This window comes from Pistacia vera, unplaced genomic scaffold (assembly GCF_008641045.1).
Source record: "Pistacia vera cultivar Batoury unplaced genomic scaffold, PisVer_v2 Contig250, whole genome shotgun sequence".
Lineage (NCBI taxonomy): Eukaryota > Viridiplantae > Streptophyta > Magnoliopsida > Sapindales > Anacardiaceae > Pistacia > Pistacia vera.
In genome coordinates, this window is record NW_022196058.1 from 1,364,147 (window position 1) to 1,389,999 (window position 25,853).

Here is a 25,853-nt window from a genome sequence, read left to right on the forward strand (position 1 = left end):
TATATGATATATCAGTGTGAACTTGTTTATATTACAACTGATGTGAGTACACCTGATCTTTGACATCAAAGGTTAGGACAACTTATATAAGAAAAGAGCTTATTAAAGCTTCTTACAAAAGAAATTTGATTATAAGATTTAAGAAAGTATTAGAATTATTTCATATGAATTTGACGGGTCTGATGGTTAACTTTAGACCTTATTAATTACGTTAATTCTATTACTTTTCATTGAATAAAAACAAAAGTAAGGGTATTATTGTAATTTAACTTTTTGACAGTAAGGTTAATGGAACATAGTTAGGAAAGTGTCAATGATATAGTTTTAAGATTAAGAGGGGTATCTCTGATTAAAGATGGGATCTAAATTTTGAAAACGGAAATCTAAGGGTACTTTATATGATGTCGCTGGTATTAATCCTTTTCCAGCAATACCCAAATGAGATATTATCGTAAACTATCCTGAAGGTTTAGCCTTTGTTTGTTTCACTTTTTAGAATCATTTTTCTATTATCTTATTTGGATTAAAAAACAAAATATGTGTTTCACGGCCAGATCTTGATGTTTCTAAAACAGCTTTAACGGCATACGATCGGTTAGATTCGGCCGATCGTGCTTCATTCCATCGTCGTCAATAGTGGTGGCTAGATTCGGCCACCACCCTTGGGTAATATTTTTAAAGTCCAAAGATATTTATGTCCTAAAAAATTTGTATATAAGGATAAAATACACTCTTAGGGTGTGTTTAATTGGGAGTAATCTCCCTTTATTAATGTGATGTCATCTTATATTACTTGATTACCACATTTGGTTGTCAAGTAATATAAGATTCCAGTAATTTTTCAAAACCAATAATAATTATTGCTGGTAATTTAGGAGATAATCTGATTACCTCCATTTTCTTAGGTATTTTAAGATTAATTAGTAATCTTATTTTTGTTACAATTTTAACCTTAACTATTAACATTTTTGGACAATAATGCCCTCAATTTGAAAACAATTACAAATATATTCATGACTATTTTATCCTCATATACAAAATTTTTAGGACATAAGTACCCCTATACTTTAAAAAAATTACCTAGCCACCACCAACAATCACCAACCGTTGACCACCACCGCTGGCGACTACCGGCAGGCGTCAGAAAGGCGCATGACTGGCTAGAAATGGCCAGTTGTGAGTCGATCTAGCCAAATACGGCTAGATCTATTATGCCTTTTTTGGCTAGATCTGTGACTTCTGGTTGCCATTAACGGCTAGATGGCCAGATTATGGCTGTCAACAGCTAAAACTAACAGTCAAAGTTCTGGTTGTCAATGGCCAGAACTCTAACCTTTAACTACGACTAAAACTTTGGTTGTTAATGATGACCAGTTCTGGCCATAAATCTAGCCATTTTCGGCTCAATCCAACTAGTCATGTGCCGTTACGGCCATTGCTGGAGGTCGTTGGCGCTGTTGGCTGGCTACCGACAGTGGCTTGGGGTGGATAAAGGTGTTTTTGCTAAGTTTTAAACTTTTTTGTTTGCTAGGGTGTTTTAGCAAAATTTTAAATGTAGGGGGTTAAATGGAATGATTAAAATAATAATAATAAATATAATTTATATTAATATTTAAAAAAAGAGGGTGATTTAGTAAATTATATAACTTACCCACCAATTTATTTCTCTCAACCAAACATATTAATATAATACACCTACCAATTTATTCGAATCAACCAAACATATTTTCCTAAACATTTCCAGTAATCTTTTAGGTATTCTAACTTTCCTTTAATATAACATTTTGGGGCATTTGGATTATATAATGTTTTATTATAGGGGAATATTATATTAACGGAAAGAAGATCACCTTGAAGATTACTGTGAATGTTTAGAAAATGTGTTTGGTTGGTTTGAATAAATTAGTGAATAATATGTCTGGTTGGGAGGATAAATGAGTGAGTATGTTATATAGATTACTAAATTGTCATCCATTTTAAATATTAATATAATATTATTTGTTGAATAACTTTTAACCCCCTACTTTTGAAATTTTGCTAAAATACCCTAGCTATATAAAACTTTAACTGTAGCAAAATCACCCCCACCCACCCCAACCAACTGCTAGAAGTTGACGGAATGATGCATGATTGACCGTATATGGCTGGTCGTGTGCCGACAAAGCCGAAAATGATCATGGATCACAAATCCATAGCCAAAAAACAGCCAGATCTATGGCCATTTCACGGCCAAAGATGTGGCCATGAAACGGCCACAAATATGGTCGTGAAAAGGCCGTATCTTTGGTCGTGCCATTTCACAGCTAAAGATATGGCCTTTTCACGACCATATCTTTGGCCGTGAAATGACCATAAATCAAATCTGGCCATTTTCGATGCACGATCGGTCAGATCTCATTGCTCGTGCACCATTATGGCAATTGACGTCGGTGGCGGGTGATGGTGAGTCACAGCCAACGGTGGTCTTGGCTGGTTGGGGGTATTTTGTTAACTTTTAAACTTTTTTGTGGCTATGATGTTTTAGCTAATTTATCAAATGTAGAGGGGCTGGGCTAATTGTTATTTGGTAGACATTTGAGTGCAACTGTGTCCGAAATGATTTTTAATCAAGGGCAAAATGGGTAGAAAAATCAGGGGTGCGTTTGGCTTATTATTTCTGCCCATATTCCCAATCCTATTCTCCAAATAATGTTTGGCACATTATTCCAGAAATATTACCCTATTTTTTAATTACTTTTAGACCCCATAAGGTTATTAATTTCATTAAATACCCCCTGAAAAAAGTTTAAAAATTAACAAAAACACCCCCATGACCCATACTTGTCAGATTCCGACAACCACCATCAATGGTAGCTGGAATCTGCCACAACGGTGAATTACCGACCAGAACTGGCCGGTAATTCACCGATCTGGCTTTTTCCAACCAGATCCACAGTGGATCTGGCCGTCAGCGATGGCCAAAGAAATGGTTGTCGTTGACGGTCAACGACGACCATATCTTTGGCCGTTGTTTTGACCTTTTTCGGCCATCAATGGCCATAGCAGGCAGTAGATCTGGCTGGAAAAGGCTATAACGACGCGTTACGACACAGATCCAACTGGTTTGTGTCGTAACGCTATTTTCCAACTAGATTCCGGCGATGGCGACCGAAATTTGGCACTACGAGTGGTGGGGGTATTTTTGTCATTTTATATGTTGGGGTGTTTAATTAAATTAGTAAACCTAGGGGTTTTTTTATAAATTTTTTAATTTTACCTCGCAATACTCCCCTATTCAACTACCCAATATTATTCCCAAAATCCTATCCAAAATAATAAACCAAACGCACCCCAGATTACTTTGGTAGTGTTTTAATAACACCCCCTAGCAATGTACTAAGATTACCCCTTACATTACCCCCCACATTACCAATGGTAAACACTATTTGCAATAAAAGATTACCGTAATATTTTATTACTTGCAAACCAAGCACCGGAATCTTGCAAAATAAACGAAGATTACCCCCGTTATCTTATATACCTTTGATACAAACGACCCGTTTCAGTAATACAATATTCTTTGAACCAAAAGCACCCTAATAGTTTTATATCCAAAAGATGATTTTACCACTTTTTATCAAAGTTACCCCTTACACTTTAAAAAACATATCCCTTAGTGGGCATTTGGATCGTATAATGTTTTATTATAAAAAAATGTTATATTAACGAAAAGATAGATCACTTAGAAGATTATTGGAGATGGTTTAAAAACATGTTTGGTTAGTTTGAATAAATTGATAAATAATATGTTTGGTTGAGAGGATAAATATGTGGATATGTTATATAGATTACTAAATTGCCCTTCTTTTAAAATATTAATATAATATTATTTTTTGAATGATTTCTTTTAACCCCTTACATTTGAAATTTTGCTAAAACACCCTAGTTATATAAAACTTTAATTTGTAGCAAAATCATCCCCACCCACCCCAAGAGCCAGCCACCACCACTAGCCTTATCGACATTTGATGGAATGGCGCACGATTGGCCATATATGGCTGACCGTGCTCCAGCAAAGCCATTTCCGATCATAAATCACAAATCCATGGCCGTTTCACTGCCAGATTTGTGGCCATTTCACGACCAAAGATGTGGTCGTGAAATGACCATAGAAACGGCCAAATCTTATAGGTCGTGCACCATTATGGTGACTGATGCCTGCGGATGGCGACGGTGAGTAACGGCCAAATGTGGTCTTGGTTGGCTAGGGGTATTTTGTTAATTTTTAAACTTTTTTATGGTTGGGGTGTTTTAACTAATTTATCAAATGTAGGGGGGTTGGGTAATTGTTATTTGGTAGATATTTAAGAGCAATTGTGTCCAAAACAGTATTTAATTAAGGGCAAAATAGGTATAAAAATCAGATTACTCGGTAATGTTTTAATCCTAGGGGTGGTGGAGGGTATCAGATTACCCTCTATATTACCAATAGTAAACATTATTTGTAATAAAAGATTTCTACAATAGTTTATTACTTGCACACCAAATACCATAATCTTGTAAAATAAACGAAGATTACCCCCATTATCTTATATGCTACGGATCCAAACGCATCCTTATTTCCTACTACACCTCTCACCTATCTCCTTTACTTGGGCTTCAAATACAAAAGGGTTAAAATGGTAAGTTCATTACATATCGCTGTCTCTTGTTTCACGCCTCAAAGTTTTTATCACTTGTCAGTTGTACCGCATTCCCACCCCAAATTCACCGGTTCTGCCACTCACAGCGCGCTGCAGCAACCATTCCTGTCCATTCTCCTCCATCCTCACTGATTCAGCCACCGTTTCACCCCACCCAATAGGCACGTTTACAGAAACTATATCAGTACCCAATCCTTGCTTTTCAATTTCTAATCCCTTACTTCTGTTTTTCATTCAGCGCAGTCCACCCTCACCCATACCAATTCAACAGCCACCCGTACCACCATTGTTACAACCATTGTTTGGGTTCGGTGATCTGTGGTTTTGGAGATTTTATGGGTTTTGGTGTACTACTTTGCTTTCATTTCATTGCAGGAATTTGATCCGTTAAAGATTATCATTACCAAGGTCTCTGATGGCTTTGACTGTGAACTCTACAATAAAATGACATCAACTGCATTCTGGGTCGGTCTCAAGGCTTCTTGCATTTAGTTTGTTGTGAAAATGTAAGATGAGTATGCTATATGCCTATATCGTTGTTGGGTACATTATAGAAATTGTGCTGTTGGGTGGATTAGGATTTGTTTTTGATTTTGGGATTCTTCTGTTTCTCTGGATTTAACTTGGAAGCATTGTATTTTGTAATATTTTTTAGTTTGTTGTTATGGCTCGGTGGTGTAGATAATAATGGTGCATCCTCTACCCGGTAAGAGATGAAGAATTTGAGAGACATGACTTATGAGATGGGTGCCTGCTTTTGTTTTCTTCTGCATTTGGTGGACCTGGTGGTGGTGTCTTGGTAGCGGTGGTGGGGCAGGCAGTAAGTGTTGTCACAGGGGTAGGTTTTTTATTTTATATTATTAATTTAATTTTTAATTTTTAATCTTATTGAATAATTTAAAAAAAACATTTAAGGGTGTTCAATATTTCTACTTATATTCCCAATTTTATTCCCTAAATATTGTTTGGCACATTATTTCAGAAATATTAATGTATTTTTTTAATTACTTTTAGACCCTATTAAGTTTATTAATTTCACTAAATACCCTTACAAAAAAAAAGTTTAAACATCCCTACCCACTTATACTTACTCGATTCCGGCAACCACCATCGGTGGTAGCTGGAATATGTCACAACGGCTTACACCACGATCAAAACTGATCGGTTATTCACCGATTTGGCATTTTTCAGCCATATCTACAGTGGATCTGATCGAAAAATGTCAATCTGGCCGTCAGCGATTGCCAAAGAAATAGCCGTCGTTGATGGTCAACGATGGCCAAGATACGGCCAAATCTTGGCTATTGTTATGGACCTTTGTGGCCATCGACAACTACATTTGGTCGTAGATCTAGCATTTTCCAATCAGATTCGTGGTGGATCTGGCCGGAAAAGACCATATCGATGCGTTATGACACAGATCTGACCGGTCTGTATCATAATGCAATTTTCTGACTAGATTCTGGAGTGGTGGTCGGAATCTGGCACTGTGGGTGGTGGGGGTGTTTTTGTTATTTTATATATTGGGGTGTTTAATTAAATTAGCAAACCTAGGAGTTTTTTTAAAATTTTTAAATTTTACCTCGTAATACTCCCTTATTCAACTACCTAATATTATTCCCAAAATCTTATCCAAAATAATAAACCAAACGCATATTAAGTAATGCGGGGTATAATAGTACTTTACTCTACACTGATTGAGTTTACATTGCCTCACTCTACTCTCCACATAATCACTATGTCAAAATTTTCACGTTCCCTAATAAACATTTTATTCCATTTGAGGTCCTCTGTCTAATAAAACGCAAAAATGTAAGGTTGGTTATGAGAATATATTTGTGATTTGACACATCTAGGCGGGAAACAAAAAAACCCCAGCCCAAAAACCAGAACAGCATCCTCCAAATTTCAGTTTCAGAAATTCTTTTATCGTCAACAAAGCTTTCGAGGTACCTGCGTTGTCTTTTCAATCTCCATTTGTATGTGTGTTTTTGTGTTTAGAACTTACTGTTCTGAATTTTTGACAGACATTCAAGGCGCCATTTCCACTATTAATTCTCATATACTCAAATGGAGAGAATATATGTGACGGTTAGGGCAAGGCCACTGTCTACCGAGGACGCAAAGACAAGTCCGTGGAGAGTCTCTGGACATTCCATTTTTATTCCTAACAATCCCTCAAAGTTTGAATTCGGTACTTCAAATATATCGGTGGATTAAAAATTTTACTTTTCTACTATATTTTTCTATATTTATTTTTGTTTCTACTTCGGTGTCATAGACAGGATTTTTGGAGAAGATTGTAAAACTTTAGATGTTTATCAAGCTCGTACCAAAGATATTGTGGCTGCCGCAGTTCATGGCTTCAATGGTACGCTTCACTTCAGTTGTTTATTTATTTTGATAGGTTTATCTTGTTAAACTTGTCTTTTTCTACTTCGATGTTTGAAAATATATGAATTAGAGATAAAAATAGATTTTGTTTTTCTGCTTTATAAAACAACTTAAGAGTAGCCTTGATGCCCTTACAAGATTTTACCGTGACAAAGCCCTATACAACTGTAACAAAGCCACATTCCACCTCCATTGTTGATGTGAAGTAACGTAAGGGTTTAAGGCTTGACCATTTTTGTCAAGGATTTGGACCGAAATCTTGACAATTTCCAATTAAGGTTTTAATAATTTAAAAAATTTTGAGATTGTGGTGTTGATTGCAATATTCTGTGGATATTTTTAGTACGTGGCTATTATTGAAGAAATGCTATGGATATAAGACATGTTAAGTATTGAGCCGTTGTGTCAAGGGATCTTAACAATTAAGACCTTAAGACCTTAACCTTAGATTATCTTGACTTTAAGCTCAAGAGTAATTTATCAAAATGAATCAATGGGTAATCACAACGTTTGATAGGGGGAAAGGTTTATTTGTCCAAAGATTTGCACCCCTAGTTTGAATCTAGACTTTGAAACCATCTATAAACTAATTAATAATCCTTTTTGCCATCACTGTGTTCTTTCCTTAAAACCATTTCTTATTAAGTTCTTACTTTCTTTGATTGCAATATGGATGTCTTCTTGCTTGCTTCCTCTAGGCACGGTTTTTGCTTATGGACAAACCAACAGTGGAAAAACATATACAATGCGAGGCTCATCCAATGAACCTGGGGTCATCCCTCTTGCTGTGCATGATTTGTTTAACATCATACAAGAGGTAGTTACTGTGACACTTTTTCTAGCAGTGACGTTTTTTTTTTTTTTTTTAATTCTACTTTTCTTGCTTTCTTACTTTTTCACTATGGTATATATCTTTGTCTTCTTTGGGTGTGAGTAGGAATCAAATAAGAAATTTCTCTTGAGTGGGTGCAAATTGCTTTTGGAAGCATCTATAACAAAGTTGAAATAATAAATATCACATCTAAGTGAGTTTAATATTTTAGATTGGATGGAAAAAGGACTACGGTTCTGTCAGTTTGATGAATGTGATCTTAATCTATCATCTTAAAGGGTCATACTTTCTGTTAGATGTTCAAGTTTAACTTGAATGCTACTAAGTGCTGCCTGCTGGGTGTTGGGGCTATTAAATTTAGTGCATATGCACTGATTATATCTGTCAGTGAGGCATGCCAGGGTCTTTCTCAGTCTGGGTTATAAATGGCTCCCTTGGTGTCCAAAGAAGGCAGCTTGAGGTTCAGTTAGCTAGCTCTGACTACACTGATTGGATGTAGAAGGTGTCATCTTGGATCAGAAGGTTTTAGAATTTTGACTTTTTTAAAAAGACTGAATGAACCAGTGAACTTTGTAGCTCTGGTTGAGCCAGTTCCACTCAATCATTTTAGGTTGAGATTTTGCAGTGACCTTCTTTTGGGATGATTCCAGTGAACTTGATTTCTTCAGCTCCAACTTAGACTTCATAATCCTTTCTGATAATTATGAAGCATTAAAATTTGTCTCGTCTCAAGGGGCCTTAGGCAGGTTATGTTTTCTCACTAACCCAATTCATATAGAGTATATAGAGATTAGATTGAGCAGTTAAGTTTTGGAGCTGTTTAATTATACTTGAATATTCCAGGTAGTTCCTCGTTTTGTGAAAAGCTTGTTCACTTACTGTACATTCATTTTTCCATTAATACATCTCTCTTGATTCTTGTAAAAAAATTGTTTCAAAGAACAGTTTTTGCTTAAAATTGTTGAACTTTGTGTGTACTGATGTGTTTGATTCTTCTTTTATTTCAGAAAGTGGATCGGGAGTTCCTTCTGCGGATGTCTTATATGGAGATCTATAATGAGGACATAAATGATTTATTAGCTCCTGAGCACCGAAAACTGCAGATTCACGAAAGTCTGGAGGTACAGAAATTTCTAATTAGTGGTACCTATGCATTATTTTGTCAATGCTTTACAAAACAAATTTATTCTGTTTGCCTTATTATTTGCAGCGGGGGATTTATGTTGCTGGTTTGCGAGAAGAAATTGTTGCTTCTCCTCAGCAAGTTCTTGGTCTGATGGAGTTTGGAGAATGTATTTTATACATTTGCCTTCTTTTTTATATTTCCAAAGAATCATGTCATTCACTTTCTACATGTTCACTATGTGATTTTTCTGTTTCTCTGCATGTATAATTTTTAATAATATGTAAATGGTGCCAAATAGAAATGGTGCTATGTTTCAACTTTTAACCATTTTTCAAATAGAAATGGTGCTATATTTAAGAGGGTAAAATTTCTCTTCTGCACCGTAACCATTTCTTCCTCTTGTTTATTTGTCTACTGCTAAATATATCAGGCTATGAATCTCTCTCTTCTTTTTTTTTTTTTTTTATTCAAAATTACAGCTCATAGGCATATTGGAGAGACGAATATGAATGTATACAGTAGTCGATCGCACACCATTTTCCGCATGGTAATATATTCATTTATTCTCTGATGTTATATGCTATATGTTTATATACATTCCATCTGTCTTACTGCTTTAGTTTTGTAGATAATTGAGAGTCGAGACAAAACAGAAGATAACAATATTAGCAATTCTTGTGATGCTGTTCGTGTATCAGTTTTGGTTAGTCTTCTTAAAATTCTATCAATATTTTTGTTTCTTTCCTACACCATTATATTGAATACTTTTTGGCTTTGTTAAGATTTATTTGAACATGCCATTGATCACCATATCTCTCTTCTATTTTCACTATTTTCCGTATTTTTTTTTAATATTTCTCTTTTCTCTGTTTCTAGAATTTAGTGGATCTTGCTGGATCAGAGCGTGCTGCAAAAACAGGTGCAGAAGGTGTTCGGCTCAAAGAGGGTTCCCACATTAATAAAAGCCTGATGACACTTGGAACTGTAATTAAAAAACTGAGTGAAGGGGCTGAAAGCCAAGGGTAAGCTCTAAAAATTTTACGAATATATCTTAAGTTTTCTTTTCCAGGACATTATTGACATTATTCAACACTTGTTGCAGGGGTCATGTTCCATATCGAGATAGCAAACTTACGCGCATTTTACAGCCTGCTCTCGGTGGAAATGCAAATACAGCTATAATATGCAACATCACCCTTGCACAGGTAAAATTTTGTAAAGTCATTAATTCTACGCTTGATCACCATTTCTAAAAGCATACATCATGAAGTTTTAATTTTTTCTGTAGGAATGAATCATATTAGTACTGAATTACATAATATTTAAGTGATAGGAGATTTTTGTGAGTATTGTTTGCTTCTAGAGCTTTTGCTACATGCTTGCTTGAAACCATGAGGTTGCCCATTTGATTTACTTCAATCTAATTTGTAATTTTGATTTGACCACAGATTCATGCAGATGAAACCAAAAGTAGTCTTCAGTTTGCAAGTAGAGCATTATGTGTCACCAATTGTGCCCGTGTTAATGAGGTTTATCTCTAATTTCTCATTCATTCCTGTTCCATATGTTTCTTTCTGCATCTTTCCTGGGCAATTTTAACGATTCCATATCAGATGTTTCTAAGCCATTTGTATCTAGCATTTTATTGTGTCTTAGAGTAATTTTATTTCATTTTTTTTGGATTACTTAAAACATTAAACTTGCTTGTTCTTCCTTCTAGATATTAACAGATGCTGCTTTGTTAAAGCGTCAAAAGAAAGAAATCGAGGAGCTTCGAGCCAAATTACAGGCAGGCACAATTATTGTGACAATTCAGTTTTTATGCATAATTTCATGATTATTCTTTTTTCCTGGAGGTATATGCTTAGTAGCCATTTTGTACATATTTTAGGCATCTCATTCAGAACACTTGGAGGAAGAGATCCTTAATTTAAGAAACACCTTATTACAGGTATGATGATCTTCAGTCTTTAGATAATTGCTCTTCAGTCTTTACATAATTGCCTTTTAAAGAATGTGATTATTGATTGGAAGTTGCAATACTTATTCTGCAGTCTGAACTGGAAAGGGAACGTATAGCATTGGAGCTGGAGGAGGAAAAAAAAGTCCAAGCAGAGCGTGAGAAAGTGTTGCAAGAGCAAGCTAAGAAAATAAAAAACTTGAGCTCAATGGTTTTGTATTCAAATAGGGATGAGAACCGTGATCATTTGAAAAAGGTTTGTATCATGGTAGATGTATTTCCATTTGTTTTCCTTGTCATACAATATATTCAATTCTTTTACTATCCATTTTGCTTAGGTTGTAAAAATCAATTTAATCATCAGCTTGCTCAATCATGTGTCAGCAAACATATTATGTGTCTTTTTTACTTTACAAGGATGAATTAAAAACTTAGTTTTGATTTTTTCTGATTAGATAAGGTTGCAATAGTTTCAACATGCAACATGAAAACTTGGAAGAAGTAACGTTGTTAGAATTTAGGTAGACAACTTTAGACTTGCAAAGGTTAGAAAATTTTGAAATGATAGTTATATTATTCGTAGAATAACCATGGAGCAAACGTAAATTACAAACATGGTTTGGCAATAAAAGCTATTTAAAAGAATTCTTGCGTGATGATTTTATTTTGAAGTTCTGTTGCCTTGTCCATTGATTTTTATTTTTCTTCTTCTTGTTGAATTTGCAATTACAATCTGGAAGCACTTTAATGTTACTCTAGGTGTTACTTATTTTGATGATATTTTAAGTGATGTGAGTTATTTTTAGGGGATCGCCATATATCTCAAAAATTAAAGTCCATCTCATCCTAGCATGTTTCTGATGGATGCTGTTTATATACTCTATGAGTGTTTTTTTTGGTAGGTAACTGGTAAAAGTGTATCAATATTAGAGAAAATAGAGGTTACAAGACTGGAATAGGTGTCCCCTAGTATAACAGCCACTGCCTGCGAATAGGAACAAAAAGCTAAACTAAAGGATGGAATATAATTTGTATATTCTCAACAAAAAATGAGATAAACCCTCCTGCAAAAAGGCCTGCGCTAACAAAATCACCTGAAGATATTATTATTATTATTATTATTAATATTAATATTATTGTTATTGTTAATGTTAATGTTGTTATTATTATTGTTATTATTATTATTATTATTATATTAAAAAAGAAGGCCAATTCAGTAAAAGCCTTTATCGATAATATTTTATTTTTTCTAACCAAATATCTTAATTATTTATGTTCATTAATCTAACCAAACATATTGGTATAACATTTCCCTGTAATCTTCAAGGTAATCTACCTCGGAGGTAATCTTATATTTTTAGCAATAAAACATTCTCCGAATCAAACGCACTCTTAGAATTACCAATATTAACTTGGATTCTTCACATTGGTGATATTACTATATTTTTAGGATTAGATTCACTGAATCATCTTCTTAATAGTTGATTAAGTTTTTGTTTTCTATTGTAGGAGAAGCGGCGAGATACATGGTGCCCTAGTAATCTTTCAAGGGAGACTTTTCAAGAGGTATCCTTTCTCTTTTGTGCTTCAAGGAACACTAATTGTTTTAGCTTATGTATATTCAAAATAAACTAAATTACATCGTACCTATTTATGTTTTCGCACACGTTATAAGTGATCATTATATTGTTAATTTTAATGGAGACATGGTTAGAAGGTCATGTGGTTGCATATTTATGAGTCTCTAAATTTTAAGAGGTTAATATCTATTTAATTGACTATTTGTTTTCTTGATAAGACTATGAACAATAAAAATACTTGATTTGTGCAACTTTCTTTACAAAAGCACATTTATTAACTAAGCACTTCTGCCAGATTTTTGTGGAACAAACTGCTTAAGGAGTTTAATTTGATTTGGGAAGTTCCTTCTTCTTGTTCCTTGGCTTTGTTAGAGAGACATGTTGCCTTGGGAGGCAGAGAAAAGCTTCTGTGTTGTGAAATTGTGCAGTTATGGCTGTTTTTTTTGGGTTATTTGGTTAGAAAGAAATAGGAGAATTTTTGATGATACAATTGGGGAAGAGATTTGGTCCATGTGGGATAAAGTTTAAATTTTTGGCTTCTCTTTGGGCATCTATGACTTTAGAATTACAAGATGTTTCTTTTTTCTTTATTCAATAGAATTAGGAAGCTTCAATTACTTAGATAGGGAAGACTTTTGTGCAAATTTGATTAGGGATTTTCGATTTTTAGAGCTGATGATTTTGGACTAGGAGAGGTGTTATCATTTTGTTTTGTTCTATGAACCCTACAGCTTGTCCTTTTTGTGTGGACGACTTGCTTATTCTTGTATGCTTATATAATTTTTTTTTTATAGAGAATCTTTGTTTCTTACCCAAAAAAAAAAAAAAAAAAAAAGAAGACTAAGCATTTTTAGTTGCAATGATCCAACTAAAAAACATACCCGACAGAATGTAACTTTCTCTAATGAGAGCCCATGAATTCCATGTCAAGAATATAGACTTGAAGCCATAATATCCAAGTCATTGAGATATTAACCATGAAAGGATTTTACTTGTTGATTACTAAAAGTAACTAAAATGAAGACTGAGTAGATTCCTCCCTTTATAGTAGTTGATCCTCGAAAATCAATTGGGCGAGTTGGTTGGGGAAAGGGTGATTGTGGAGAAAGTAAATCATTAAAGGACCTTGGGTGAGGTTGTGGTAGGGAAGTTGTCGTATTAGTATTGAAAGCATAAAGGACCCTCAAAGTTTAATAGAATATAAGTTCATCCCATGCATCTAAATGATGTGCAACATAACACGTGAGCCCATGCTTATGAAAAATAAATAACAGAAGAATTATGTATATAATTAATAGAGTAATATTGACAATATCTTTTTAAGGCATGACTGTAACAATTACTTCATGTTAACCTGCCTAGTTTTTGTTACGTGTATTATTAAGATTTTCTCACCATGTGTACCATAAGAATTCTAATTCTATTCAGAATAGATGATGATTTAATCTCGTTTATATTTAAGCTAACATTATTATCTTCGAGTTGCATTTTAGGTGTATGCAAATGTCCAACTGAAGGCTTCCCCTGTAAAATCGATGAGATCTGAGCGTGATGTGGGACCATTTCTTCCTTTTGAACAGTTGATAAATGAAACTGAAGTGGTTGATGAGTTAAGCAAACAAGATGAAGATTGCAAAACCAATTCATTGCAATATTGTAATCTTCCTGGTCCACGTGCTTTATTGCATGTAACAAACAGAAGAAAAGTACCACTGAGGAAGCAAAGCACTCCTCTGGTTTGTACTATACCTGTTCTTGCATGCCGTTATATTGAAAGTTTTCTACCCTAACATTTGTTAATCTGTCAGGACAATGAACTGGAGGAACTGCAAGCTGAGTATGAAGATTTGCTTTTGAAATTCGAATCTCAGGTTATTATTTTATTTGTGCTTTTGCTTTGATTAGAGAATGATACACTGTGGAGCCTCCGTCTGTGTGCTGATACTTCTTCATGCAGAGAACTATGAGTGAGATACAAATTGACTACCTAACAAGAAAGCTGGGTGAGGCTGATTTGTCTTTGTCTTGCAACATGAAATTCAATGACCATTCCACACATAATGTTGATAAAGGTACCCTTTATGGGGACAAAAGTGTGAATATAAGGGAGTTGGAGGCTATTCTTGTTATCAAGCAACTTCAAGAGAAGGTCTTTATCATTTTTTGCATTTAATGTTCCTCTTGGATTCTTTTGTTCTTTTCTCCACAATTTGTGTTATTTTATAGTTAATAATTTAGCAGTCATTTTCAAGGTTTTTTCTTGGTAGTAACTTTCTTCTGTATTATGTCTTTATGTTGTAGATTAAATTGTTGGAAATGGAGAAGTCCTCAAGCCAACAAAATCTGGACAGTCTTGTTGAACTAGCCACGGAGCAGAATATATGTGCTAGGGAGAAGTTTGATGAGGTACTCATAATTGAGGACAACCATGCACCTTGTGGTTTTCAAGGCCCTTGAAGAAAGTTTTCTTCTTTTTTTCATTGGAAACACTGAATTTATTCATGAAATCAGAATAAATACAACTAGATGATCCAGCAGTCCATGAAGCAATAAAACCTTTACGTATCTACTGGCTAACAATAGAAACTCTAACAGAATATTATCCCTATTTCTCATTAAGGGAATTTTCTTGAAATTCATTTTTAACTTAAACCTATAAAGATTCTTAAGTTGCACTGTTTCCCATGACAATTGAGCTCTCCCTCCACAACAATCTTTAAAAACTATTCTGTCCTCTCTCTCTCTCTCTCTCCCCCCCCCCTTTTTTTTAATTCCCGCCAAATGATTGTAGAGGAAATGTTTAAAGTTTGACTGAGACGTGTATTTGTTTTGTTATATATATGAACAGGTAATTCTGTCATTTTGAGTTGTTAGTAGCTAGATTAAAAGGGAAATTAGTTAGTGGACTATGTTTCAACACTCACGTAGGTCTTGAGCTATATATACACTGATTTCAATTTATAATGCCACCCTAAGTTTGAAGTTGCAGTCACCATACTATCAAGAGACTTTATGGGATGTCTCTGATCTATATGTATTTGAGATTACACATGTAGTCAGGCATCACAGATCTGCAAATCTTCCCAAACAGAAAATCTCATTTACTAATACCACTTTCCAATGAGAGGAAAGCGTTAGAATATTTGAGAAATAGGATTTGCAAGGACTTCAACTACAACCCCTTACCTTTTTGATGTTATGAACATCATGGAGAGTTTTTTTTTTTCTCCCTATTTCTAAGATTTATTTCCTGATTTTGCTTGTTTAGGCTCAGGGAAGGGATAATGAGTCACTATCTTGTATAGATTTATTCCCCTCATTGGTGTTTGATATTTTTGTGGATCTCTATTCCATTGGTCTACCTCAACCTGTTTTTTAGTATATAGTTTTATTGTTCCTTGATTTTCTTTTCTTGTTTAACTCGGAGTAGAAATTCTCATTTAGTTGGATTTTTGTATCCTAGTTGAGAATGATTTCTTTTTCTACTTAAGACTTCGCCATTACAAAATATGTGCTTTGGTTATTATGCTGTATGTGTGTATGAAAATTGAGTATTTTCGTAATAGCTCCCTAATTTTTTTTTGAATTTCCCCCCTTTCTATATTTCTTTCCCTTAACTCCTCTGTAAGTGTGATCACTCTCTCTTTCATGAAAATGAAATCTTTTATATTCATTTTGTTGCTTTATGCAACCGATAAAGACTTATACTATCTACCTCATCTTATTAATGATTTTTTAATTGCTGTTATGTATTTATTATAGCTTCATGAAGAGCTTCTTAATGCACGGGAAGAGGCTAGGATGGCTCATGAACAGCTTGCTTCAAGTGTGCCAGGGGAAAAAGCTGATGTATGTAACTTCTACTTGGTATTTGTGTTTGTGATTATTCTCTGTTTTGTCATATTGTTCACCTTTTAATTTAGTTGCAGACAATAATTTTATCATTTGTATATATATTCTGTATAAATGTTTCTTCCGTACAAGCTTACAAAACTGATTTTAGGCCTCTCATCATTTTGGCGGGGAATTTTTTCTGTGATATAGCTTTCAATGGAGATCCAAGAAATAATGCCAGAACTGGAAAATGTAAAAGAAGTAGTGGATGTTGTCTCATCACTTGTGGATGATGTTTTCCAGAGTTTGTCTGCCATATACAAGGAGTTCACTGTGAGTACTCTTGAAACATTTCGTAAGCACTATTCCAAAATCTACTGTTTAAGGTTTCAGAACAACAACAATCCATTTGCTTGAAATCCTATGGGCATTAATTTTCCTGTAAAATTTGTATTGAACTACTTTTATGAAAATTGCATACTATGAGCCTCTCAAGATTTAGTTTTACGAAATATATTGCAGGATTTCAAGGCCTTGATGCACCAGATTACTGTTCAGCAGAATTCAGTTATTAGTGACCACGAGAATTTACAATTTTGCCTGAGACACAAAATTTCTGAATTAGAGAGTGAGAAGGTTTGAGCATGAGAAGTTACACCAAGTTACATTATTCCATGAGAAAGAAAACTGGTGATTTTTATATTTATGATCATTATTAGCATAGCTAAAAAACTTGTGCATATGATATACTATCATTTTTCAGCTACTTATGGACAATCAATCTAGTGATTTGCAGAGGCAGATACATGAAGTAAGAATGCAAAAAGTCTGAAGTGTCATTGATGACTAGAATTTTAATTCTTTATTTTTGTGTCAAAATTATATTTATTGGTAAAATACTCTTACATATATGCTTAGTATTGTTGCAGGCACTTTCAGAGCAACAAAATCTGGAAAAATCTAAACTTCTTTCTCATATTCAAACACTTGAAAAGGAACTATCGTGTCTATCATCTTCTTCCTTGGTCAAGGAAAAGGAAAGTTTGAGAAAAGATCTTGAGAAAACGAAAACAAAATTGAAAGAGATTGATTACAAACTTAAGAATGCCATTCAGGAGAAAACCAAATTAGAGGTTTAATCTTTGCTTTTAATATGTTGATTGAATTTAAATTAGTTTAATTAAAACTACTGTTGATGGGCAAAAGTCACTTTTTCAGGGTGAGAAAGCAATTGCTGAACGAGAAATTAAACGATTGCATAGTCAAAGGACTCTTCTTGAGCGAGATATAAGCAAACGTGACTCAGTTGCTAGTAAGAAGCGTGATTCAATTGTTGACCGAGGCTCAAAGGTATTTGATCCAAGAAGGGGAAAGAGTTTTGGTATGCCTTATGAACAAATGCAGGTATGTGTATGGGATTCTTAGTTTCATATATAAGTTGTATGGAAATTATTGTTGCAAATTATGGTTAACTCTGATCGTCGAGGTTGAGAAAATGATAGTTATGGTTTATCACTATGTTGAAATCAAACTTAAACATTTTTCTTTTTCAATTATTGTTTTGCCATCTTCAAAAGCCAAACCATTTTAATAATGATCTCATTGTTGGTATATATCACTACATTGTAAAACTTATAAAACTTTTTCATGACTTAGTAAAAGTATGTTGTCATGTTATGGATTTCTTATTGGTCTTGGATTAAACATTGGTCAAGGTTGAGAGCCTTTTGTGGAGTTTTGGTCTAACTTAACACTCCTTATTTATCTTGACAACTGCAAAAGCTTACCTTAAGGAAAGTATTTTCTTGCCAAAAATTTTATTTTTTACCTAAGCAAAAGCATTACACAAGCCACCAACAAATTATAAAGTCTTTTTTTCAATAAACTTCAAATGGATAGTAGCATCTTTGCTGCACTTCATTTTAAAAATTTTATAGTAGTCTAATTTAAACCTAAATCATGTAAAAGTTGTGATATTCAATTACAGAGAAGGTACTTTGCTTGGTGTTTTAAATCCTATTCTTGAGATAATTATGACAAACAACCTCTAAAATCTCCTTTATCCTAGAAAGAAATGTACGATTTTTCTAATCTTTGGTTGCAAAGAATATTATAGATAGGATATGACATGAGAATCCTCAGCTTAGGCAACAAACTTTCATTCGTTCTTGTCCATCTACGATCTAAGTAAGTGGCTTAACTTCCTTTTTCCTCTCAAGAATGTTTTCACAAACTATGATCACCCTATAATTTCCCCCATTGAGTCAACCGATGCTGAGGTATTATGAAATTATATTGAAATTTGAATTAAAATAGTTTTCGGGGTGTATTGGTGATGGTTGTAGAAGAAGCATCATAATTTTATCTTATGGTAGGCTAACTTAGAAGGAAGTGGAGAATTATGGTCAATATGAGAGGATGAAATTTACATGGAGAGGGAGCAAGGAAGCCTGCTTTACGCAATCGATCAAAACATATAGATAGCCCTTCAACACAAAGTAGGTCGTCAAAATGATCCAGGAGACCCACCAAAGCAAGAAAGCCAAGATCTTTCAGAAAATGGTTGCCATTCCAAGAGTCCATAACCACATGGATAAGCTCACACTAACCTGTCAATTTGGGATCCAATTCACAATTTTCCTGATTTAGTAATAGGGACATGACCTTGGCAATTAAGGTCGACTAAAAACTCTCCTCTGGTGTTGAAGGCTAGGGAGAAATAATAGTGTGTTTTCCAGTGAGGGATCGATTCTACTAGAATCCAAACAAAGAATAATTTTGAAAAATATATTCTTATAGATTACTGAATCAATGTACTAAATATGTTTAAGCTGTACCAAAAAAAGTAGGAAAGGAAGCAATGCTAACAATTCTAGGAAACCACTGATTGTAGAAAGTATTGTAAACCAAATCCCAGCCGATACAGGCCGTATCACAGGGTATGTTGGCTGTATAATCAGACCCTTATATGCATGAATCCTTGAACACTTAGTCCTCATTTTATGATGCTTATGAACCTATAATGCTTTGAACATAACTGGTGGTTTCTTTGACATGCCATGCTACATCAGAACCTATAATTCTCGTTGATGTCTTCGCAACCCTTAAAAGAGTATCCACCTTGCAAATCTTTTAATTATATTTTGTTCTTGTAATTTATAAAATTAGTAGGGAACCAGCAATGTTTAGGAGTAGAGTATTTTCAGTTATGATAATTTTTAATTATTTTTTGAGATTGTCTTGTTTCTGTTGCTTAGGAAGATTACAAAAACTTGGAAGTGCTTGCATTTGAAATGGAGACAACTATTGCTTCTCTAGAGGCGGAATTAGCAGCCAACTCTAGGGAAAGAGTGGAGGATATATCGATAAATGAAAATTTGGCTTCGGAAATGGAAGTTCTGTCTGAAAAGTTCAATAAATCAAATATTGAACCGAATATATTGCAAGAAGAGGTTTCAGGCCTTGTAAGCTTTTCTGTTCATTCTCTTTTGTTTTAGTGGTCTTACCAAATTTTGTTGCTGTCCTAAGTTTGATATTACAGTGTTCCTTTTCTTTTTTTTCCCCCCTAAATTCTTATCATGGCTTATCTTTTTCTATATCCAGAAGCTTAGCTTACAAGAATCTAAATCCAACGAGCAGAAATTGCAAAGCTCTGTGAAGATGTTGGTTGAAGAAAAGGAAGAATTAGCTGTGGTATTCTAGTTGCATTTCTTTCTGCATCTTTTTTTTTTTCTTTCTTTTTTTCCTTTTTTTTTTTCTGTATTTTAATGGTGTAGCATTTTTTATTTGATTTTACCTTTGATTTTGTAGCAACTGATTAATTCCCTTATGGAAATGGAGGAGGAAAAGGCAATATGGTTTGCTAAGGAAAAAGCTTCTATTGAAACCATAGATGAAAAAGTAAAATTACACCAGACAGAGACCAAGTCATTATCAAAAAGAATGTTGGAGGTATGATTCTAAACTTTGTTTCTTAAAAGATCCTCGAGTTGTACATGCATATGTCAGAATGATTCAATTTTAATTCAATTGGAAGTTTATGGTCTTCGTTGATGTCATTGTGTTGTTCAGCATTTTGCTTTCTCCACCAAAAGTTTGTTAAGACTTGTTAGAGCTTATATCTTATCTTTAATAATGAGTTTAACAATATTATGAACCAAAGAGAAATGCAATCTGTAAATATGGGGATATTGTTTTCTCAGTCAAACTCACATGGATTGTGATTTTAAGATTAGTTTTTCTGCAAGCAAATAATATTACTCATGCCATTCTTCTTTTGTTACTAAGAAATGTCTCACCATCAGAGATATTTAAGTTGGCTTTTATTCCTACACTTTCAGCAGCCAATTAGTAACTCTAGCATACAAATTATTTAGCTTAGTCTATTTGTGCATTTAATAAAATATATCACCAATGATGTGCACTACTTCATTAGGTACAACCACATATATGAACCCCTTGTCTCATAGGATTAGTCATTCCTTGCATTAAATCTATGTTAAGTACAGGAATGATAGTGACATTGTTGATAGGACTTTCCGAGATAAGGTTACTGGTCAGTTCATATCATTAATAGGTTTTGTTAATTCTAATCCAATATAATTATATATTTGCAATTTAAGCTTTCTATTTTGATCGAATCCAACATGTGAATATTGAAATTTAATTCAATTGATTAATTTTTTTTATTTTTTTTCTCTCATTTATCACCTAGATTCATTCATACAAATTGTAATAAATGACAAAAATTAGTGAAGAAATGATATGAGAATGCACTACTAAATCATGAATATGAGTCAAGCTTAGTTAATGTCTTTTATCATAACTTAAGGTTTATTTAGTTCTGTTTGACTGTTTCTAGAGATCCAAAGGAAAATCCAACAAAATATTTATAATCATCTAAAGGTGATCAATACCTTGCGTTTAATCTTCAACTAAAATCAATAAATTTAGGAGTATAACTGTGGGGATTAACTCTTAAGAGGCTAAAGTGATGACCTTTGCTACACATTTTAGCTTGTTGGTGGGAAATTAGCCATTTAATACTTGGGCCTTTCTTTGGGAGATAATCCCGGATCTTCTTGCTTTTTGGATTCGTAATGAAGCAAAATGAAGGAAGATTAGAGGGGTGGAAAAAAGTTTTTCTTCCACAAGGTGGGATACTAACTTTAATTCATTTTTTGTTATTGACTCTTCCCATATAAGATTATGGAATTTGGAAGCTTTGGGCAGTTATTGTTATAAATTCTTTAAAGGGTTCCCATTAATGACTTTAATTCTTTCAAGATGATATAGAACACTAAGTCAAAGTCTTATTGTCAGCTTTAGCAGGCAAAATGAATATGAAAAAAAATATTCTTCGATGTGCGTTTCTCCTTCTTCTTGTGTAGTCAGTAAAAAAGGGTGGATACTGTAAATAATCTCTTCTTTCATTGTTCTATGGCTTCAAAATTATGGGCTAGAGTTTGTAAAGAATCTAAGATATCATGGACTGTTCCAAGTTCTTGCAATTTCTCACTTATGGAGAATTTTTTTGCTTCTTGTGAAGGAATGATAGCTAAATGTCTTTGGATGTGTCGTTATAGCTCTTCGTTGGGTTATATGGTATGAAAGAAATAATCATATTTTTCGCAAGAAATGAGACAATAACAATGAGACTTTATGGGATAGAGTTAGACATTTTGCTTCCAATAGGCTTCAGTTTGAAAGGAATTTGTTGATATATTCTTCTTTCTGAGAAATATCTCCACTAATTATTATTTTAAATTTTTTCTGTAATTTAGCCTAGGTTTGTGCCATCTTGTGTACGAATCTGATGTACTTTTCCAGAAGCAATAAGTGAAACTAGAAGTTCCATTTTGTTAGGTATTGTGGTCTACATTGTGGTCCATGATCCGCAGATGACGCAATTGTAAAACACCATATAATCAAGCTTTTGATGTCCTAGTAATTGGCCCTCCTTTACATAATTTTGCATGTGTCACAACTACTAGACATTACATAATCAGGCATTTGAATGTCATTCTAATCGTTTGTTGATGATGTCACCAATTAGTTTAAGCAATGTTGTTGACAGGACAATCCTCTCTGCTGGTATATATAGGATTAGGATTGGTGTTGTCCACAACTTCAAGACACTACAAAATTGGACAATTTTACTTTTATGCAAAAACAATGTTTATAAAAGCATAGGTATTTTGTCTTCTCTTCTGGTATTTTGCTTTTGAATTTTTTGTATTCCAAAAAAATTGATTAGAGCTTGAATCAAAGTATTTTTTTCAATTGGCTTACTAACAATCTGCAATTTTCTAAAAGCTTAAATGGTTGGGAGATAAAACTTCCATGTAAAGTTAAAAATTCTTTATTGGTGTTCAGCTACGGGAGGGTTGGTAATCATCACATATTGTACAAACATAATTTGCCGAAGGCTCATATGTCCCCTATTTGATAAGTTGTTTGAAAAGAACAATTCTGGGAGTTTTACTGTCTGTTTCTTCATTGTCTTGTGGTTTTAAGTTTGTAATTAAACCACTCAAACTAACTAGAATTTGCTGGATTATTTTAGGAACTTGCTTGTAATCAGTGATTGAGGATCATCTTGCTTTTGGTTGAGATAAAATAGTGTTGAAATGCAAATGGTAGAAAATATTTTATTTACCTTAATAGTTAAGTAATATTTAGTTTACTCTTCTAGGAGATTCTAGGAATCATTAGAATATTTTACTTACCTTATTTTATAGTTTATTTTAGTATCAATAGACAATGTTGATTCAATTATAATCAATTCAATCATATTGAATTTACTAAATTATCTCCTTAAGTCTCCTTTGCTTACCTTTTGCTCGTCACCGCTCATAATTCCGACAAAAAGCTTTGGTTTTATGACGATACTTTATTTTAATGTTTTTGGTTGTTTTGTTTAAGAATAATGGAAGAATATTTAATGCGCCAGTGATAATGGGGTTGATTTCTATTTTCTCTAATATTTATAATTTTTTTTGGGTTTAAAAAAAAAATTTGTTAGGTTTGATTTCTTTAGGGGTAAACTATGTTTCTTAATTTATAGGTCAGGTTCTAAGCAGTTTGAATACACTTTTTCCTTATTCATAGAGACTGAGACTTTGTAGTCTTTTATCAATAACAAAATTGGTTTCTTTTTAAATCTTAGCTACCACTTTTCATTCTCTTTACATTTACACAGTGAAGTTCCGGTTTGAAGTGCTGAAAATCCTCCAATTAGTGTCTAATAATTTGATGGTGAATTATATTGAAATTTCAGGTGGAGAATGAACTAGAATCCTCTAGAGAAGAATGTGAGGTCCTCAGGGCACGATTGATGTGTTTAGAGCAAGATATAAAATTTGAGAAGAAATGCAGGTTTGTTCTACTAACCCTTATCCAAGCCTGAGCCCTGATGAAGTAAGAAAACTGTAGTTATGGACATTCGTATTTGTGCTCAGCATCTGATCATGAAAATCACCATCTTTATTTTGTTGCTGGATTTAATTTGTAATTTTAGTTTGGATGTCATGTTCATGAGCCAACTCTAATGATAAATTGTCTTCTGTTGCAGTTTGGAGAAATCTATAGATATAGATAAACTGAGAAATGAGCTAAAATTAGCTGAACACAAGAGTAACCAACTTGAGCAAGTATGTTATATTGGGATATAAGTATTCTTACATTTAGTAACTCAGCAAAATTTCAAAATAGTATGTCATGTATTGTAATTTTCATTTCTCCCTCAGATGTTGAAGTCGAAGTTGGAGATGCTCGCTTTGGATTTCCAGCATGCTCAGGAGAAGGTGAATAAGGGTCACAATGTAAGTTTGTGAACTTTGTGTTTATTTGGTGCAATGATAATTCACTAATTCTCATGTTGGATGTGTTTCTTCATTGGAGTCATTCCATTCCGTTTGCTAATTGCTAGTTTTTCGTAATCCGATGAAGTATGCTATCTATACTGATTAAACATTGCAACTATTGGATGAAGAGATGTTGCAAATGCAAATTTCATGAATTTCTCTGGTGTTTATTACGACAAAAGTTTATCGGGGTGCCTTACAGGATGAAGTTAGCAATAACATTGAAAGGGCAAAGCTTAGAATGAGGCTGAAATGGACACAAGCGCATTTAGATGCCTTACGTCGAAGATACAGGGAAGCAGTGCAGGAATCTGAAAACATGAACAAGCAGTTTGAGGAGGCTTCAGCAAACCTTAAGGAGCGTTTGGCTTTGAAAGGAATTGAAGTTCTCAACCTTAAGAAGCAGCTAGCTGCTGCAATGGGTCAATAAATTCTAACTTTTACTGCCTTTGTACATGTAAACTAACTAATGTATAATACTGTAATTCGTAGCTCAAATTAATACAATTTAGTTGTCTTACTTACCCACCAATTTCAATGTGATATTTTGTTCACTGCTCTATTGAGTTCTCATCCTACATATTCAGCCTGAGCTTTGGCGAAGCTGATTTACACATTAAAATATATTACAGACATTGTTTTAAAAACTGGACCACTCGTTGACCTGGTCAAGGGGTCGGTTCACGGGTTGTGGACCGGTCGGTCTGACATGTATATAGCAATCACATCTTTAAACAATTCTAGTAATTGTTATAAGTTTAAAAACCAGCAAATATATCCCTAAAATTTACTTATAAACCCTTATAAATTTAAAATAAAGCAATTGCCCTGGTAGATTTTATTATTAATTATTTATTTCTCTCTTTCCATCACTTATTTCTTTCTCCTTTTTTCTCTCTTTCCATCACTTTCTTCTTTCTCCTTTTTTTTCTCTCTCTCCCATCACTTCTGGTCACTTTCTTCTTTTCTCTCTACAATAAAATTTACCTATAAACTCTTATAAGTTTAAAATAAAGCAAATACACCGGTAGATTTTATTATTAATTATTTATTTCTCTCTTCCTATTACTTCCATCTTTCTCATTTTTTCTCTCTCCCTATCAGGCCATCACTCCTCATCACTTTCTTCTTTCTCCTTTTTTCTCTCTTCTTCTCTTCCTCTTCATCTCTTTTCTTGCTTCTAATCTTCTTCCTTACTCTTTCTCTTGTCTCCTCTTCTATTTCTTCTTCATTCCCCTCCCCTTACTTCTTCTTTACACTGTAGATTTTAGAGTAAGTAAAGAAGAATAGAAGATAAAAATAGAAGATGCAATTTGGTTTTTTTATTCAAATGAAATGGAGAATGACAAGGTGTTGCAAAGTGCAAATTTGTTTAGAAATATGAATTTTTTAAGATCAGATACCCAAAAATAGTGAACCGTTTTAAGCCCCCGGCCGGTCGGACCGACGATTTTGTATTGTTCCACCGTCCAAAGCGTGTTTAATGACATTTCCGGTTTTTATGTTAATCCGGACCGGAGTAAAGGCTGGCTCCCGGTTGAACTGGTCAGACCGACCGGTCCAGTATGGGTTTTAAAACA

The 25,853-nt window shown here is 33.9% G+C and overlaps 1 protein-coding gene across 1 annotated transcript; it reads left to right on the forward strand.

The window, feature by feature from the left end:
• Window positions 1-4,942: 4,942 nt before the first annotated feature.
• LOC116132401 (kinesin-like protein KIN-7O) lies at window positions 4,943-24,805 on the forward strand. Its single transcript, XM_031418052.1, has 34 exons — window positions 4,943-5,188; window positions 5,364-5,520; window positions 6,539-6,631; window positions 6,710-6,876; window positions 6,964-7,053; window positions 7,775-7,893; window positions 8,916-9,029; window positions 9,119-9,200; window positions 9,514-9,581; window positions 9,663-9,737; window positions 9,911-10,056; window positions 10,137-10,239; window positions 10,483-10,563; window positions 10,755-10,823; window positions 10,926-10,985; window positions 11,089-11,250; window positions 12,504-12,560; window positions 14,068-14,310; window positions 14,383-14,445; window positions 14,532-14,723; window positions 14,876-14,980; window positions 16,337-16,423; window positions 16,619-16,741; window positions 16,931-17,044; window positions 17,172-17,219; window positions 17,338-17,541; window positions 17,627-17,812; window positions 19,666-19,872; window positions 20,012-20,101; window positions 20,219-20,359; window positions 23,688-23,785; window positions 23,982-24,060; window positions 24,157-24,231; window positions 24,476-24,805. Exons 4-34 carry the CDS (start codon window positions 6,753-6,755, stop codon window positions 24,701-24,703), a joined length of 3,633 nt encoding a protein of 1,210 aa, XP_031273912.1. The 5' UTR covers window positions 4,943-5,188; window positions 5,364-5,520; window positions 6,539-6,631; window positions 6,710-6,752; the 3' UTR covers window positions 24,704-24,805.
• Window positions 24,806-25,853: the final 1,048 nt, after the last annotated feature.

Bases quoted from the DNA above. Each gene is read 5' to 3' on its own strand.
- LOC116132401 (XM_031418052.1), top strand. From the start codon at position 6,753: ATGGAGAGAATATATGTGACGGTTAGGGCAAGGCCACTGTCTACCGAG. The intron at 10,824-10,925 runs GCAGGCACAATT...TACATATTTTAG, and splicing joins AGCTTCGAGCCAAATTACAG to GCATCTCATTCAGAACACTT. The intron at 24,232-24,475 runs GTAAGTTTGTGA...GGTGCCTTACAG, and splicing joins AGGTGAATAAGGGTCACAAT to GATGAAGTTAGCAATAACAT.